This window comes from Arvicanthis niloticus, chromosome 2 (assembly GCF_011762505.2).
Source record: "Arvicanthis niloticus isolate mArvNil1 chromosome 2, mArvNil1.pat.X, whole genome shotgun sequence".
NCBI lineage: Eukaryota > Metazoa > Chordata > Mammalia > Rodentia > Muridae > Arvicanthis > Arvicanthis niloticus.
Window position 1 is genome coordinate 86,013,129 of NC_047659.1, and position 19,683 is coordinate 86,032,811.

Consider the following 19,683-nt stretch of genomic DNA (forward strand, 5'->3'; position numbering starts at 1 on the left):
ACGTGCATATAGACAGCACTTTTCAGACTCAGTGTGCTACCAAGAACAGAAAAGGAGGGGCAGGAGGAGGGCATGGCGTCAAGAGGAAGACTTGCAGGGTTCTGAGAGGAGGTAGGAGAAAATAGCAGGGTTATGGCAATACTTAATTGTATACACATATGGATTTCTCAAAGAAAAATAAAAAATAGAAAACAAATACGGATTTTTGTTAATTGGGTAAGCATATGTGTAGCACTGGAGAGCATGTATAACATATATATTTACTTATGTTTTAGGTACAATTACTGATTTTTTATTCATTAATGGTGCTTTTTATTTTTGGAGGAGTTTGGGATTACAATTCTAGCCCTGTACATTCTAAGCACATACTCTGACACTAGGCTTAGTGTTAATTTTTTATTAAATTAGTTTCTAATCTATCCCAATTTTTAAATTAGTTATTTAGACAAATTGGTGTTCTCTTACACATTTTCTACTCGCACACGTTGATAGTCAGAAAGTATAGCACCTACTGATACCCCTTCTATTTCTTCTTTTTCCTGAAAATAAGAGAACATATAAATTAAAACATATACATCTGGTTTGTATCATACTCCTAAAATTACACATGAACTGCATATTATTTAAGAAGCTACCTTTGAATAAAAGCTATTGCGTGAAAATACACATTTAGAAAAACTATCTGTTCATACTGTTTAATCATCAATCCAGTGGCAACAAAAGTAATTATTCCTTTACTTAAATTTTAATGACAGACCTACTTTCATTGAAAAAGAAAAGACTGAGAAGCAGTTCCAAAATGTTTTTACATTCATATATTTAATGACACTGAAATTCAACAGAGATTCATAAGAAAATTTTACCAAGGACAATATTTTCCCAGAATGAATAATTTCTAAAATGTGCACAATAGTGGTAAAGAACTATTATAATAATTTTAAATAATATAATATCATAATATTATATATGGTAAAAAAGAACTAATAAAATAGTAATACAGTTTTGAAAACAGAAGAGCAGAACAGAGTTATCTAATATGCAGAAAAGGTTAAGGCACTGCCTAGTATCATATACAGAATTCTAACAAAGAAAGAAGGAATAGATTCTCCTCAATATAGTCTGAAGTAAAAACACTAGTATGATCACCATAGCTCAAGGTCTTTGTCCAACATACTCATGAATGAACTGAAGGAGAATGTAAATTCACATATGATCATGTCTGTATATAGCCTGAAGCTAGGGTGGATCTAAAGAGCAAATAGGAATCAAATATAAAGACAATATAGGAATTTAAAAGCATAGGTTGAAAATGAGATACTATAAAGAAGTACAATATAGTTAATCAAGGGCAGTATAATACACAGCATAAATATGAACCAGAAAAATGCCATCTATAATACAGATATGAAGGGAGTGACTAGGGGTAATTACTAATAATATTCTGAGTAAAAATTCTCTGATACGTGTAAGAGAAAGTCCATCTTAGCATAAGAATGACAGAAGAAATCAGTGAAGATAGAAGTCTTCATTGGTACCACATTTGTTTTACTAAGCATTGCAACTTGACAAAAGAAGTAATAGTGTTTCACAGATGGTTGCAGTTGTGTGTATGTATGGTGTGCACGCATATCTCTGCTGTTGGTTTTAATGATGTGGAATTATTTATTTCTAGTGTTTTCTTGAGTGTATTTAACCTTATTGGGTTGGTATTTTCCTTCTAGTATCATATCCTCTGTAAGGCTGAGTAAGTGGAAAGGTACTGTTTGAATTTGATTTTGTTATGGAATATATTGGTTTCTCCTGTGGTGATTGGAAGGTTTGCTGAATATTGTAGTGGGATATTTTCTTGCTACATTTACAATAAGACTCGGTGATTGGGCTGTATGAAAGGTAGATGGAGTGAGGAGTGGGGAGGAGAGAAGGAGAGGAAAGCGAGGAGACGAGTGGAGGAGGCTAGCAGCCATGGAGAACTGCGGATGGTTCGAGAGCAGTCCTGGCAACTTATTAAAAGGTTAGTTTTGGGTAACAATTCTAATTGTGTAGGCATCTTGTTATTTGAGCATTTCCAAATACATAAATCTATTGGATAATCTTTAAGCTTTAAGAATTTTCATTCTACCAGGTACCGCAAGGATGGCGGATACTGTCTGTGGTTCAGCCGAGCATTGTGGACAGAATAGTTGATTACCAGAGCCAGCCACCATGCTGGCGTCTCGTCTCGTGGGTGCCAGGGCCTGCACTTCTAGCTAGCCAGAGACCAGGTCAGAGATGAAGAGCAGTGGGAACATGGTGGCTGCCTGGGAACAAGCAGGACCGGCCGTTTTCTAAATATTACCTGGTACAGGTATAGTAGTCTGGGCTGACATTTGCAGTCTCTTAGGGTCCACAAGAACTTTGCCCAGTCCTTTCTAGGTTTTTGAGTCTCAGATGAGAAACTGGGTGCAATTCTGATAGGTTTGTCTTTATGTGTTATTTGGCCCCTTTTCCTTGATGCTTTAAAAATTCTCTCTTTGCTCTATATATTTAGTTTTTGATTATTATGTGGCAGGACGATTTTCTTTTCTGATCTAATCTGATTGGTGTTCTATAAGCTTTTTGTACATCTCTTTCTTTACGGCCAGAAAAATTTTCTTCTATAATTATGTTGAAGATGTTTTCTGGGTCTTTCAGCTAGTAATCTTCTATTTCTATTATTCTTAGGTTTGGTCTTTTCATAGTGTTCCAAACTTCCTGGATGTTTTGTGTCATAAACATATTAGATTTTGTATTTTCTTGAACTGATACATTGATTCTTCAATATACTTGAGATTGTCTCTACTGTCTCTTGTATTTTGTTGGTAAGGCTTATGTCTGTTGTTCCTGTTCTTTTTTCCTAGGTTTTCCATCTATATGATTGATTGCCTTAGTTTTCTTTATTGGTTCCATTTCCATTTTCAGGTCTTGGACAGCTTTATTCATAACCTTGACCTGTTTGATTATGTTTTCCTGTATTTCTTTATATTTATTTGCCACCTATACTTACTTGGTTGAATATATTTTCTTAAATTTCCTTAAGGGATTTATTCATGTTCTCAATTATCTTTATAAGATTGGAATTAAGAGCCTCTTCTCTTGTTTCAGTTTCATTAGGATATCCAGGGTTTGTAATAGGAGGATAGCTGAGCTCTAGTGGTGCCATATTGCCCTGAGTCTTGTTGATTGTGTCCTTATGCTGTCCTTTAGGCATCTGATTTTCCCTGGTGTTATCTGGATGACCCTGATGGCAACAGGACTCCTTGGGAAGGTGAGAGGAGCTCTGGGCCAGATAAGCACTCTGGAAACCAACTTGGTGGCTTCTCAGAAGATTGGGAATAATTCTACCTCGAGATCCAGCTAAACCATTTATGTGTATATGTGTGTTTATGGGTGCAAGGCTAGAAAGAAAAGGATGAAGAAGAGAAAAGGCCTTATGGAGATGGAGAGAAGAGGGTAACAGAAATCAAAAGAAAGACTTGTGAGACTAGAAGAGGAGAGGATGTAGGGAAGGGGTGATGAGAGGAGCATCAGTGAAAACAAAGTCACTACAACTGCGTTCTGAACATCACTGCTTTGTATGCTAATCATAAAAGGTATTAAAATGTTTTGCAATTAAAAAAAATCCCACTGGTATTTCCCCAAATTATCTACTGCTACAATAATGATTGACACCTACTACCCAATAATATCCTTGAAAGCACCATAATTCTCATTTAATATTCACTCAAACCTTAAAGCAACTATTTGTTATATATCCTGTTAATATTATAGTTTATACCCAACCAACCAGCTGCAGTATATATCTAGTAGAATGACTACTCTTAAGTATTAATCACATATAAATGTCATTAGCTGTTTTTAACATTCATAATTACTACTGCTCAGTAGAAATTCACTTAGTTAGGACAGATGACAGAGGTTCTGGTTAGTCAACAAAATGATGGACTGGGTATTAGGACTATCTTGTACCTCACTGGTACAATTAGGAATAACTATGCTCTAATTGCATTTTGAGAGAAAAGTTTTATTTTAACAGGAAGGGTGAAGCTAGGTGATGAGAGAGAGAGAAAGAGAGAGAAAGGGGGTGGGCATGGAGGCAGATGTTCACGTGTCTCCACCAGTCAAAGATAGTTTATATATTAAGGTTGGGTATTGGGTTACACTTCTGATTGAGCAATTACAAACTTATAAAGCCTTTGATTAACATTTTAAAAAAATGTATAAAAGCAAAAAGGAGGAGGGGGAATGGGATAGGGCTTTCTAGAGAGGGGAAATGGGGAAAGGGGATGGCATCTGAAGTGTGAATAAAATATAAAATAAATTTAAAAAAAAAAACAGAAATTCACTTGTGTACCTAGCTCCAATTGTGAATAAATTACTGAATTTCTGTTTTCTCATGCATAAAGTGAGGATCATAATCCCTATTTTGTCTGTCATTGTGAAAGTTCCAATAATCTGGGGCACTTATTGCATACTAAGTCCTGTTTCCATCTTGTACCATTACAGTTGTCATCAATGCTACTACTTAAGGCACTCGGAGACTATTTCTGTCTGTCAAGAACAGCTTTTTTTCCTCTCTTCTCCCCACATATCTCAAAAGTCTTAACTCAACTGGACTGGAATAATCCAGCTTCCTGGGCTTAAGCACTATTGCTCATTGTCATTTCTCCACAGTGTTCTAGAATCCTGCACAATCCATTCCATAGCCTAGTTATAAGAAAGTTTTACAACAGAGTTCTGAAACATCTAGGGATAATTACAAGTTCTACTGGATCCTTATACATTCTGAATGTAACTTTAAACTAGAGAAAACAGAGCTTAAGAGAGAAAAACTCTCAGTGACTGTGGTCTGGAACAAACAGTAACTGGACTCAGTCTCTAATCCATGACTGCTCTTATCTAGGGATAAAAAGCCCAAGATATAATAAGTCAACAATGAAGACAAAACCATGGAAAACATATTTCCCAAGGATATAAAGATGTGAAACTATTTATGATAGAAAATTAGGTGAAGGAAATGTATCTCGAATGAAAAAACACATGTTAAAAAAATCTATAGCCACAGAAAAAAACCCAGATATATCATAAGGTGATCATAATTATATTTCCCAATAAAAGCATTTTGTTTTTGTTGTTTTTATTTCAAATTTTATACTTCCTTAACATCATATTATTGTTTTATTAATCAATAGGGAAATTACTCAAAATTCACACACACACACACACACACACACACACACACACACACACATGCGCGCGTGCACATACACATTTATGTCCTGGCAACTTGGGAAGCAAAATTATTCATTGTTCACTAAATACCAATTGAAAAAGTTCTAGTGTGTCTTATAATGTATTTAAAAAGAAGAAACATTTAAAAACATCACAGTGGGTATCCTTGGGAAATTAAAATTTTGTGGTGATAAATATAGGTGACTCTAATAGACTGTGACATGTTTATGTAGAGCAGAGTGGAGTACACAGAAGGGCAATAGTGATGGAGAGTAACATGATGAACTACTCATTTATCTAATTCTGCTTTCTTGAGCAAGGGGTCATGCATCTCAGGCTGTCCTTGAACTCCTCCTGATCCCCCAGCTCCAAGGTGCTGGGACTATAGGCATGTACAACCTTATCTAACTCAGGAACTTATATTTTTAAAGATAAAAAATTATACTCCAAATCTAAACATTCAGAATTTTCTGGTTTTCTGTCTTCCTTCACACACACACAGACACACACACACATACGCACACACACACACAGAGCGAGGGCGAGAGAGAGAGAGAGAGAGAGAGAGAGAGAGAGAGAGAGAGAGAGAGAGAGAGATTTTATTTAACATGGACTGTAAAAGTATGAATGACTAATCTGCTAACAAATCTGAACAGGTCCAATTGTTAGAATTCATTGGTAGCTGCTGCTAAGCTTTCCTTCTATACTAAGCAAATGATAGACTCTGAAATGCTATTGTAGGATGGAGAGAAGTATAAACATGGATGTATTCCTTCGAGTTTATGACCTAGTCCTCAAGAATTGTTAAATAGTCTTAAAAAGAGTGCACCAGGAAGATTTACATTTGAGAGCAGAAGTGGGTTCTTGTGTGATACGTAGCTAGTACTGTGTGTCCTTATTTATACACAAAGCTCTAGGCAGAGAGTATAGTGATGAAGGCAGGTGATCATACAGAAGTGGTGATAATCTTATTCTGAGATCCTCCTCGGCAGGTTTAACGGTAGACCTAGAACCAAGTTAAGATTTTGGTCATTAATAATCACTTGTCTCAACGTTGAATATTTGGCTCATGAAACCCCAAGATTGGAAACAAGCTGTCTTTGTTATAAATGAAAATGAGGCCTACTTATTTTACTGATGAGAAGAAATGCATCTTGCATTTATCAGAGATAATTTTTTTGAAAAATGCCTGTTACCAGTATTATTCTGTTAATGAGTTCTTTACTGTTGAAAAAAAAATGATCTTCTGAATTTAAAGTGTTTTTCATCTGAGAGGCACTCTAACATTTTTAATATGAATCATTCCTTAAAGATATACTCTTGCATTAGCCTCTAAGTGGCAATATTTGGAATTCTTGCAGCATAGCATTATTAAGCAAGAAACCCTTATGAATGTCAACGATGTTCTGTGGCCTGGATAACTAGATATCAATATGGTTGAGTAAGTACCACATACTTTTTTACTGCTAATTCTTTATTTAGTCTAGACAAATAAAGATAACCATAGAAAAATACCATTTAAATGAAATACTTCTGAACGTGACACTTAGAATTCTCAAATAAAGTTCACTAAAAATTTTATTAAGTTAAAAATTATTATTATATTGCATGATCAATAGCAACATATAGAAAGTGATCACCATCTGTCTTATCCCATTAAAACTGATCTCAAGACAAAATATTAGGTCACTAATTTCCAGTATTATCATCTTTTGTGAGATTTCACAATTAAATAAGGGAAAATGTTATAGCTGAAAATTAAATAAGAAATTGCAGAATATAAAAATGATTTTTCAGTTACTTCCATCTAAAAACCAACAATGCATTATTTTACTTTTGCTTCCCCATCTTCTTTGTGATAGTGGGACATCAACATAACCCAAACTCTCTTTTCATTATCTGACTGAAAAGAAGGGTAGAGCTGTATAGGCATTTTTCCTCTTTAATGTCAAGGCATTTATGTTTACAGGTTAAGGTAGTTTATTGTAAATGTTTTGAGGAACCGCCTATTTAACTTCCATGGTGGCTGTAGTAATTTCCATCTTTACCATCAGTGTATAAGGAGTCCTTTTTGTGTGTAGTCTCACCAACAGTTTTAATTTCCTGGATGAAAGTTATTCTGACTGAGGTGAGACATTTTGAACATTTCATTGAAGATGATGAAGCTTCCCTGAAGTAATGCTGGAATGACTGGATGCTCTTACTGAGAAACACAGTACTTGCAAATAGTGTGATAAATTCAAGGTGAGTTTATAAACACTGCAACATGTAAGCTTTAGTTTTATCTTCTTCATATTTTTCCTTTTATTAAAAGTGGATATTTTTCTTACATAAAGAGATTACATTTCTCCCTCTTTCTACTCCTTCTAGATTCTCTCCAACTTCCCTCCTTTTTGGATCCACTCCCTTTCTATATAATTCCCATCAAAACTCTAATGCAACATTTTACACACACACACACACACACACACACACACACACACACACACACACACCTCTTAAAATTTATATGGAAATGCAAAAGACTCAGCATAGCCTGTACAACTCTAAACAATAAAACATGGCTAGAGCTATTACTATTCCTGATTTGGAGTTATAGGAGAGAATCATGGTAAGAAAGCAGCCTGGTCTTGGCATAAAACCAGATTCATTGATCAGTGGAATATAATTGAAGACCCAGGAGCTCATGCTCCTACAGCCAGCAGGTTTTTGTTTTTTGACACAGAGGCATGAAATACACAGTGAAGAAAAGACAGCATCTTCAAGAAATAGTGCTGGAAAACCATATGTAGAATCATGCACAGGCTGGCACAGGTCTAAGCTGGATGGGGTCCCATAGCAGAGAGTGTAAGCAGCAACAAGCTCCCATCCTTAACCCAGAAGCTATCTCCAAATGATAACTATTCACATGGAATTTTAGGTTTTTCCAGCAGTCCCATTGATTCTACAAATCACACTCAAAGGCCGGCCTCAAGCCCAGAGGTAGATGGCCAATGGAAAATAAACTAGGTAGTATTTGTGGAAGTTTTGTCTCACAGTAATTCGTCTGGGCATTTTTTTTAACCTTACAGATATTTTGCTTAAATATTATGATTTAAGATTTCTTTTTTATTTTTATTTTGTGTGTATGTGTATGTGTATGTGTGTGTATATGAATATATGTGTTCCAGCCCTGGAATGTTTCTTCTGCTTTTTCTCTGGATCATTTGTTTGTTTTGTCCTATTCTGGTTTGATTTTTATTTTATCTTATTTTATTTAGTGTTATTATTATTATTATTATTATTATTATTATTATTATAGACATCTGTACTTTAATAAGAGAGAGAGAAAGAATGTGGATTTGTGTGAGTACGGAAGTAGGAAGGATATGGGAGGATTTGAGGAAGGGGAAACAAGAATTATAATCTGTATGAAAAGAAATCTACTTTCAACTTTAAAAAGGGGAAAAAGTCATGAAACTGAATCCTATTGCTCACCTTGCAGGAAACTCACCTTCCAATGGATCAGGAGTCTTAATATAATACCAGATGCCCTGAGTCTGATGGAGGAGAAATAGTGGGCAATATGGTTGAACTTACAGGCACATGAGAGTTTTTAAATGGGATCCAATGTAGTGTAGTCATTTGATCAATAACTGTTAAATAGGGCCTCTTAAAATTAAGCAAGTTTGTGAAGAGCCAAAGACATCATCATTCGAGAGAATGAGAAAACAAGTTTACACAGTCATTATCCAGAGGGTTAATGTCTAGAATAAAAAAAAAAGAGCTAAAACAACAACAACAACAAAAAAAACCAAAGTTAAACCAACCAACCAAACAACCAAACAACCACACAAACAAAAATTGAAAAAAATATATCAGAACACCAAGGAAATTAGGTTCCCAGTTGGCGATGTCATCTTGTTGGAGAAGTTGTGTTGCTTTGGTAATAGTGTGTCATCACTACAGTATCAAAGTAACTTAGATAATATGACATGGAACCAAAGAAAGAGTCCTAAAAAGAAGAAATTCAGTGGTTGAGAAACATTTTAAAAATATAGGTGAGGAAAAACTGGAAGTAGAGAAAGGGGAACCATAATCAGGATCTATTATGTATGAATAGACAATAAAAATGCGGTACCCAATGGAATGCTAATCAGTTGTTAAAACGAAATTTGTAGGAAAATTGATGGAACTGAAAATAATCATTCTGAATGTGATAATCCAGAAAAAGACTACATGTTCTCTCTTATATGTGGATGATAGCATCAAATCTTAGATATGTAGGCTTAAATTGAACTATCTTTAGAAGTCAGGAAAGTGGTAAGAACCATGGGAGGGAGTCTTTCAAGGGAGAGGAGTTAGACTTTAGGTGACATGAAGGGGTAGTGGTAATAACATAGCAAGGAGAATTTAGTGAGGAGGCACATGGGATTATGTATAAAATCATAAGCTTTCACATTATAAATGCAAAAGATTCTTTAAAACACTTTAAGAATAAAGTCATAAATGCCATCAAACCTAGCTTATCTTCTTGAAAGAAATTTAAAATGGATATGAAATGCACACTGGAACACTTCTCAACAAGGGTTGACTTCAGATTATGATGGAATCTTCTAACATGATAAACTTATTCCTTTAGACATCATATTCTAAGAGTCATTAATGTGATAAACCTTGTGATCCTGTATGAAATGAAGACCAGTATGGATTAAGAATTTAATAAAGTATGGAAATCAAGAGACTTGCTAAAGTAGGGTTTTGTGCTTATTTCAACATCATATATCAGCTATAGAGAAGATACAGAAATATGTCCAGGGGTCAAATATATTTGGAAAGCTGTATTTGTTACTTTTCTATTGCTGTGACAAATATCATGACCAAAGCAACTTATAAAAGAAAGAGTTTACTGAAGCTTACAGCTCCAAAGGTTTGTAGTCTGTGACCATCATGCTTGGGTTCTTAGTAGGAGGCAGGCAGATATTATGTTGGAACAGTTAATGAGGGCTTTCATCTTTATCCACGAGCAGGAGGCAGAAAAAGAGAGTAAGGATGACTGAAATAGCTTGGACTTTTGAAACCTCAAAGCCTACCCCCGCTGATACACATTCTCCCACAGGGACATACTTCCTAATCTTTCCCAAACAGTTTAACCAACTGGGGACCAATATATGAGGACATTTTCATTCAAACTACCACAGAAGCTGTGTATGTTAAGTTCCTGTGAACTGTCAAAATTATTTTTCCCAAATTCTTGATGAAGTTTCCCAACTTCTTCCAAGAACAAGCATTGACTAAAACAACCAGCCAATCAGCCTATGCCACATAAAGAGACTTCAATGATACTGTGAACATATAAGTTGAATTGTGCAGTATTTTGGGGGAGGAAGCTTTAATATTGTGTTGTCAATTATAGAAAACCCCAGACATTCTGCTGCAATTACTACAGAAATGGAATTTCGGTGCTGTGTTGAAGGACTCTGTATGTGCTAGTTACATCAAAATGTCACCATTATTACTTTTTATACGTGGATTTTTTTTTTGAAGAACCAAAAATTAGCATAGAAATTCCTGGATGAAAAGAATAAGAAAGCCAACAACTGAGATTAAAAATGGCAGATAAAAAGTAACTGTACATATCAATAATATATCAATAACAATTTTAACAGGAGGCTGGGGCATGGCTCACTCAGTAAATTGCTTGCCCTGAAAGTGTGAAGACCTCAGCTTAAATCCCTAGAACCAATGTAAAAATCCTGGTGTGGTGGTAGTCTACGGTTGTAATTCCTAATAATGAGATGGGAGGCCAAGACAGATTCCTGGAGCTCTCTAGGCAGGAAGCCTGGCCTACTTCTTGATGTTCCTGGTTGATAAGACACCTTTTCAAACAAAATTGGAAGGCCTCTGATGAATAACATCCCAGGTTGTCCTCAGACTTCCACATGCATGTATATACTTAAGTACACACATGCACTCACCCACAAGTGCAAGTAGACAGACACAAGAAAATTAAGATGGGAAGAATGTTAAAAAGCAATGTAAGTCATGTCCCCTAGTCTCAAGTAGTTGGATTAAAATAAATGAATATATCTCTAATAATGAATAGTAGTAAAAGTAAGCAAATATTTCTGCAAGTGGCTACAAACTAAGTACAACAAAACAAAATATGTGCATAAATTAAAGCCTACTAATTTTTAATTAAATGTTTAAAAATATACAGGTAAATTTAAATTATGAAACATTATACAATTTATAAATGCAATAAACTGTTTTGACTGATCCAGGTCCCTTGGTAGAAAGAAAATCCTTGCTACATAAACATTTTTGATAATGACTAGCCATTATGTGTAACTTCTCCAGACTTCAGTGCACTCAAAATAAGGGGCTTACGGTTCTGTCACTTTATAATATTCTAATATTGAATATTTTTCTCTCCACAGAAAATATTAAACTCAGTCCTAAGAATTTTGAGTATTGCATGAGACTTTCAATAAATAAAATAAGAGAATTGCATTTTGTGATTTGTGGTAAAAGGCATTTAGCAAGCAGCCTAATACTTATTATATCCATGTAGATAAGACTTCTCAATTATGGGTTTTATTTTTCACACAGAAAAAAATGATTATATTATTTTAAATTGTATTATACCCTATGCATATCATTAATGAAAGTAGGGGAAACCCTGGAGGCTTACTGCTAGATTAAAATGTACAATTATATATAACCATACATCAAAGTATAACATTTATTGTTTGAATTATATAAAACTTGAAATACACCCATTTTTAGATTATTTGTTACTGTTTTGCTATGAAATCTTTGAGGGAGATTGGTTTTTCTCTTAAATATTAATTTGGATACTATGCTTTGTTATGTAGCATGAGGCTTTCAAGTAGAAAATGAATTATGTTGCACTGTTAAGAGCCATATAAAAACTATGGGTACGGCGAAGGCTCCAAGCCTCTGTGTACTCCATCAGGGAGGCACAGTCACCCATTAGAGTGGTGTCATTATCCTCACCAAAGGCAGTGACGCATCAACTCCTGGTAGACGCATGACTGTTACAGGTCAGACCAGTATAATATTTTATATTCCTACAGTACATAGTGATTTCATTCATTTAGAAATCTCATTTCCTTGCCACAGCCCAACATGAATTCTCCTAAAGATGTGTAGTGCTTCATTTTCTATGTCTACAAATATTTTATCTGTCCAGCTATCCAACTGTTTAAATTGGTGTGACTACATAGGCTTTCTTCAATTTCACATTCTCACTTCTTATCCAGCTATCTTAGGGTTCAGCAAAAAGAAAATTAGTGATAATGCTTTCAATTTAATTAGTATATTACATACACTGTAATTATTAGCGGGAAATGTTATATTAATGAATGTAAAAGTTAGCAGTAAATTACCTTGTAGCCATTATCAATTTCCCAAGCTACTGCTCCTTAAGATAACCCTCTCCCTATGGTCCTTCCGGTAATTTCTCTTTGCCTGATAAACATGATGATTAAATAGCACACAGAGTAAACCTTTGATACTTTTTAAATTAAATCCATGCCCAGCCTAAGGCCTGTGTCTGATTTCAACTAAATGTGTCAGTTAATCAGATAAAAAATTATCAGTAACTCAAAGAAACAGCAGCCTTAGGCTTCATCAGAGCCAGGGAAGGCTGAACAAAGTAAGACATTCAGACAGTATCACATTCTGTGCAAAGGTTACTGATAAGGCTAGACCTAAACTGAGCTGTCTACCAATGAAGCAATGTCTGAAAAGAATGTTATGCTCAACATCTAAATTACCTTTTCCATTTTTAAGAAAATCTGTAATGTCGAGAAAGACTTTTTATCCGTAGCCATATAAACATACATATAGCACAGGTATGTAAACAATTCAATATAAAGATGCTAAAAGTACAGAGCAGATTTAGAATGAGGGATTCTTAAAAGGATCTTCACAGTGTGAATTCCCTGAAAAAGAACTTCAGACCAATGCATCTTACACTAGGCACAATGAAGACTGGTACTTTGTAGTTTGTTGAAGAAAAATACATATGAATTCAAGGTCCTGAATCTGTAAAGTTCTGCCTAGTACCTCAAATGAGTCACACATAATTCCATCAGTTTTCTTTCATATCTTGAATAGACAATAATTACAGCATAATATGTAACAATGAAAAATGAATTTTTTGCAGTATTATCAGCTAAAACAATTTATGTTATACAAGTCCAGCCTGTTTTCCTAAGAGGGTTGAAAAGGCCCTACTCTAATTCCATATTCTGAAAAACCCATAAACTTTCAGAGAATATTACAATTTTCAAAGCATTCTCAGATTCCTAATTAAGATTACTGTAACTATAAAAGACAGCTATTTTATAAACTGATATATCAGTTTCCACTGCAAGGAACTAACTAGATCTGAAAAAGAATAGTTAATTATCTTTGAAAGACATAACGGGCAGAAGCTATGAACCACTCATTTATAAAGCAGAACAGAAATCTTAAGTCCCCTGACAAAGAGAATTTCAAATTAATACCCCACCATCTTTACTTTGCTCTTCTATTAGATAACATTTCAGCTGTGACAAGATTCTCCTTCCTTTTCACCAAGTGCAAATTGCAGGAAGTAGACCAATTCCAGAGGAGAATCTTGCACACTGAATCATACATCAACATGCCCCTAAATACCAGGTATTCACAGTAACTAATTTCCATATGTGAATATGAAATGACTGAATCTTAAAGCTTTGATCCTCCCCATACTGACAGCATTAGCACAAACCCACTGAGTTAACTTTCTAGGCAAGAGGTTTTTGCAGTGCAGAGACGGTGATGCTCCATTCTTTTTTAAATTAATTAATTAATTAATTAATTCACTTTTTATTGGATATTTTATTTACATTTCAGATGCCATCCCCTTTCCCTATTTCCTCTCCCTATAAAACTCCTATCCCATGCCCCCTTTTCCCTTTTGCTTTTATACAATTTTTTAAAAATGTTAATCAAAGCTTTATAAGTTTAGTAATGCTCAATCAGAAGTGTAACCCAATACCCAACCTAGATATATCAACTATCTTTGACTAATGGAGACACGAGAACATCTGTCTCGATATCCCCCCTCTCTTTCTCTCTCTCATCACCTAGCTTCTCCTCTCCTTCTCCTCCTCTCTTTACTCCTTTTCTTCCTCTCAGTACTCCTCCCACTTTAGCTCCTCCTACATATCACCCTTCCTGTTAAAATAAAACTTTTCTCTCAAAATACAATTAGAGCATAATTATACCAATTTGTACCAATGAGGTACAAGATATTCCTAATACCCAGTCCATCATTTTGTTGACTAACCAGAACCTCTGTCATCTTTCCTAACTAAAACGCTTAGTTCTGAATCTGGCTTTTTTCTTGGCTTTAGAATGAATGTCAGCTGAAAACCATCCACTCAAATCTTTTCTTTCAAAGTACATAGCCAGGATTGGCTATGAGACTATAAGTTTTCAACCCCATCAGAAATCCAGAATGACTGAGTTAACTGAAATTACGGGAAGCACAAAGCATAGCTTCTAAAACTTAGCCAATTTATAGAGACTGCTGAACACCTGGACAGTCCCTATACTACAGAACATTTGGAGCATCTGCTCTTCAGCTTTCTGGCCCAGGATCATCTGACAGACCTTAGTGCTGCAGAATTATTAAGGGCTGATTACTCTGTCTAGGCAGATATAATCAGTCGACTACTCTGCAAGTGTGTCCTTTTCTGGACAGTAATTTGTCTGTAGATGAAAAGAGGTAACTCTTGCTTAGTGGCTGTCTCACCACAACTGGAGTAACTCCAAAGATGCTCAATTTCTTCTTAGAATCCAAGACAGGAAGCTGTCAGGAGCAGACATGTCTCTAATCAAAATGAACATTAATACAGAAATGTTTGTAATGTCAAGAACTTCAAGCCTCTGAAGAAAGAAATAGAAGAAGATCTCAGAAGATTGAAAAGATCTCCCATGCTCCTGGATTGGCAGGGTTAACTTAGTAAAAATGGCCATCTTGCCAAAAGCAATCTACAGATTCAACGTAATCCCCATCGAAATTCCAAATCAATTTTTCACAGAGACAGAAAGAGCAATTTGCAAATACATTTGGAATAACAAAAAACCCAGGATAGTGAGAACTATTCTCAACAATAAGGGAACTTCTGTGGGAAACCATCATCCATGACCTCAAGCTGTACTACAGAGCAGGAGTGATAAAAGCTGCATGGTATTGGTACAGAGACAGACAGAAAGATCAGTGGAATAGAATTGAAGATCCAGAAATGAACCCGCACACCTATGGTCACTTGATCTTTTACAAAGGAGCTAAAACCATCCAGTGGAAAAAGGACAGCATTTTCAACAAATGGTGCTGCTGGCTCAACTGGAAGTCAGCATGTAGAAGAATGCAAATTAATCTATTCTTATCCCCTTGTACAAAGCTCAAGTCCAAGTGGATAAAGGACCTTCACATAACACCAGATACACTGAAACTAATAGAAGAGAAGGTGGGGAAGACCCTCAAATACCTAGGCACAGAGGAAAAGTTTCTGAACAGAACACCAATGGCTTATGCTCTAAGATCAAGAATCGACAAATGGGACCTCATCAAATTCCAAAGCTTCTGTAAGGCAAAGGACACTGTCAATAGGACAAAATGGCAACAAACAGATTGGAAAAGATCATTACCTCTATCTACATCTGATAGAGGGCTAATATCGAATATATACAAAGAACTCAAGAAATTAGATGCCAGACAAAAAAATAACTCCATTAAAAATGAGATACAGAGCTAAACAAAGAATTCTCAACTGAGGAAACTCGAATGGCTGAGAAGCACCTTAAGAAATGCTCAACATCCTTAGTCATCAGGGAAATGCAAATCAAAACAACCCTGAGATACCACCTCACACCAGTCAGAATGGCTAAGATCAAAAACTCAGGTGATAGATGCTGGCAAGGATGTGGAGAAAAAGGAACACTCTTCCATTGTTGGTGGGGTTGCAAGCTGGTACAACCACTCTGGAAATCAGTCTGGTGGTTCGTCAGAAAATTGGACATAGCATTACATGAGGACCCAGCTATACCACTCCTGGGCATATACCCAGAAATGCTCCAACATATAACAAGGACATATGCTCCACTATGTTCATAGCAGCCTTATTTATAATAGCCAGAAGCTGGAAAGAACCCAGATGTCCTTCAACAGAGGAATGGATACAAAAAATGTGGTACATTTACACAATGGAATATTACTCAGCTATTAAAAATAATGAATTCGAGAAATTCTTAGGTAAATGGATGGAACTAGAAAATATCATCCTGAGTGTGGTAACCCAATCACAAAAAACACACATGGTATTTACTCACTGATAAGTGAATATTAGCCCAAAAGTTTGAAACAACAAAGATTCAACTAACAGACCACATGAAGCTCATGAAGAAGGAAGACCAAGTGTGGATGCCTAGGTCTTACTTAGAAGGAGTAACAAAATACCCAAGGGAGCAAATATGGAGACAAAGTGTGGGACAGAAACTGAAGGAGAGGTTGTCTGGAGACCATTCCACCTGGGTATTCATCCCATGTGCAGTCACTAAAAATAGAAGCTGATATGGATGACAGGAAGTGCATGCTGACAGCAGCCTGATATGGCTGTCTCCATAGAGGTCCCCCAGAGTCTGACATACCCACAGGCAGATACTCACAGCTAACCATTGATCTGATCAAGGGTTCCCAATGGAGAAGTTAGAGAGAAGACTGAAGGAGCTGAAATGGTTGGTGGCCCCATGAGGAGAGCAACAATACCAACCAACCAGAGCTCCCCAAGGTCTAAACGACCAGCCTTGGAGCACATAGGGAGGAACTCGTGACTCCAGCTGTATATGTAGGGGAGGATGGCCTTTTTGGGTATGGGGGGGAGAGGAGATCTTTGGTCCCATGAAGGCTGAACACTGAGTGTAGGGGGAATCTGAGGGTGGGGAGGTGGGAGTGGGGGGGTAGGTGGGGGCACACCCTCATAGAAGCAGGAGGAGGGGGATGGGATAAGGGGTTCCTGGGTGGTTGGGGGAATGGGGAAAGGGGATAAAATTTGAAATGTAAATATAATATCCAATAAAAAAAGGAAAATAAAAAGAAAAGTTGCTAGAACCAACATCTTTAATAAAATGTCAGCTCTCTAAACAAATTATCTTGATACTAAAATTTGTTCTGAGAATTGTATATTGCAGAATACACAGCCTTGGTGTATGTACTCATCAAGCAAGCTGAACAGACCTGCTCAAACCTCCAATGTCCTGGAATTCCATCTGGATTCAGTGAAGACACAGTGTCAGAGGCTTATCAATTTACTCTTCCCACCACCCCTCTTCTAATATATCAACGCCCTTAATCAGCTTGAAGATGTTAAAGAAGAGTCAGAGCCCCTATTCCCTGGGCTTGGGGACTAAGGTGGTTAATATTGGGCTGTCTTTCTAGGGAAAAGTAGTGGTTTTGTTGGAACAGGGAGGATTAGCTAGGACTCATTGCATAGCCATAACCTATTGGTAGAAATCTGTATAATTGTTATCAAGATGAAGTTATAATTTCTTAAATGGTACAAATTTACTTTGAGTTCAAATTTAAGGTTTTCATTGATACAAGCTTCTTGATATAAAAGTGAGATGAATATTGTTACTCTCATAGGCATTGTGCCTGTATAACACATTTAAGAATACAAGGCTTAGACCCAGTCCTTCTTTAACTTTTTTAACTGATTTGAGATGGTTAGCCTGTGAGTTAAGGGCTTATAGCAAATTCATGGCTTTGAGTTTATTGTTAGGGTGTTTTCTATATTTTATTTAGAGATAGCTGAGAGGAGTTAACAGACAACAGTCCAGATTACCTTATATTGATAGTTGGTTTTCGATACGTGATGCTCCATTCTTAGCAATCTTCTACACTTAGCAGTGTTCTAAGCTGTCTTCTTTTTAGGAAACACTTTGGGAAATAGTGATTTATTAAGGACTAATCTTGATTAATGCTAGATTAGTACTTCAGTAGGACTTTATAAACTGAGCTCATTAAACAGTAACTTAGCAACTGACTTTAGGTTATGAAATGAAAATCAAACTGGTCAAGAAGTAGTAGTTCCGGAAGCCCCTAAAAACTCCACAGCTTTCTGGTTCTCTTACAAAATGAGTTTTAATGATTAGTGGTCCCCTAGACACCTGCATCCCTCACAGTAACAATCACAAGGCTGTCTGTTTACAAACCACCATTTTAAAGGTATGCTTATGTGAACAGATTGCCTAAATAAAAAGCACAGTGATTTCTCAGTTTTACAAATATGACTAGAAGAAACATTTGAATATTTCCTTTAAATAGCTACCTAAAGTATTTCAATGGTAATTAGTCAAGGGACAGAAGAAATGATTTCATGATTAAGAGCACTTGCTGCTTTTGCTGTAGACTGGAGTTTGGTTCACATCAGGTGGTTTACAACTACTTGAAACTTCAGTTTCAGGGATTTGATGCCCTCTTCCTGGTGCATGCAGACAGATACAGACATAGACACACACACACACACACACACACACACACACACACACACACACACACACACACACTATAGCACATGAAAAAATATTAGGCCAAAGAAAATTGAGGTCATTTATTTAAATAATATACTTACTATTGGATTTTACCTACTATATCTTCCCAAACTCATCTCCCTAAACAGTTGGTATGTTTTTTTAATTTAACTAACTAAAATTAACTGAAAGGTATTGGGAAGCCATTGCTGTGGGCATCGTATAAAAGCAGGCAGTTGCAGTTTCCTGGACATTTTCTTCCTCTTTCACACTCTTTCTAAGAGTAAGGCCCATTCTTCACACAGAATGGCAGACCTTACTAGATGCATACACATTGATATTCAGTATGATATCCTCTAGTGAGCTTTCCTTTCTTTGTAACTTACTGAGTCCCAAGTACTTTGCTTTGAAGTACAAAATAGGTTAAGTCAATTGAGTATATGTTACTTTTTTAAAGGACTAAGATGGCAGTTTCAAGGACTAAGGACAAATTTAATTTGGCATTCAATGATTGAAACAAATCAGTATTGAACTTTGATTAAAAACAAACTTTAATTTTAAAAGAAAATGAAAATTTAAATATGGGGGAGTTAATGAGAAAAAGTTAATCCTGGATTTTAAAAATTTTATCTACAGGCCATATTCAAGATACCAGTTTTTTTTGTTTTTTTGTTTTTATAGCCACATTAGGGAAAATAATGTTCCACCTAAATCAGATGTTTATCTGAAGATATTTTGATATTTCTGTGGATTCTATTTTTAAAATAATAGTATTTACAGAACATTGGTTATAGAAAATTCTTTAAGGAAATTCTACGTCAGAAAGTCACTCTGAGAGTAAATCATGACTTATATTTGAAATTCAAT

At 35.8% G+C, this 19,683-nt stretch overlaps 1 protein-coding gene across 1 annotated transcript in view; it reads right to left on the reverse strand.

The window, feature by feature from the left end:
- The window catches only part of Dph6 (diphthamine biosynthesis 6), a 114,121-nt gene that overhangs the window by 31,263 nt on the left and 63,175 nt on the right, over positions 1 to 19,683 (reverse strand). Inside the window, exon 4 of the mRNA XM_034495326.2 lies at positions 466 to 539. Within this exon, the coding sequence (XP_034351217.1) occupies positions 466 to 539 (74 nt within the window). The remainder of the gene's footprint in view (positions 1 to 465; positions 540 to 19,683) is intronic.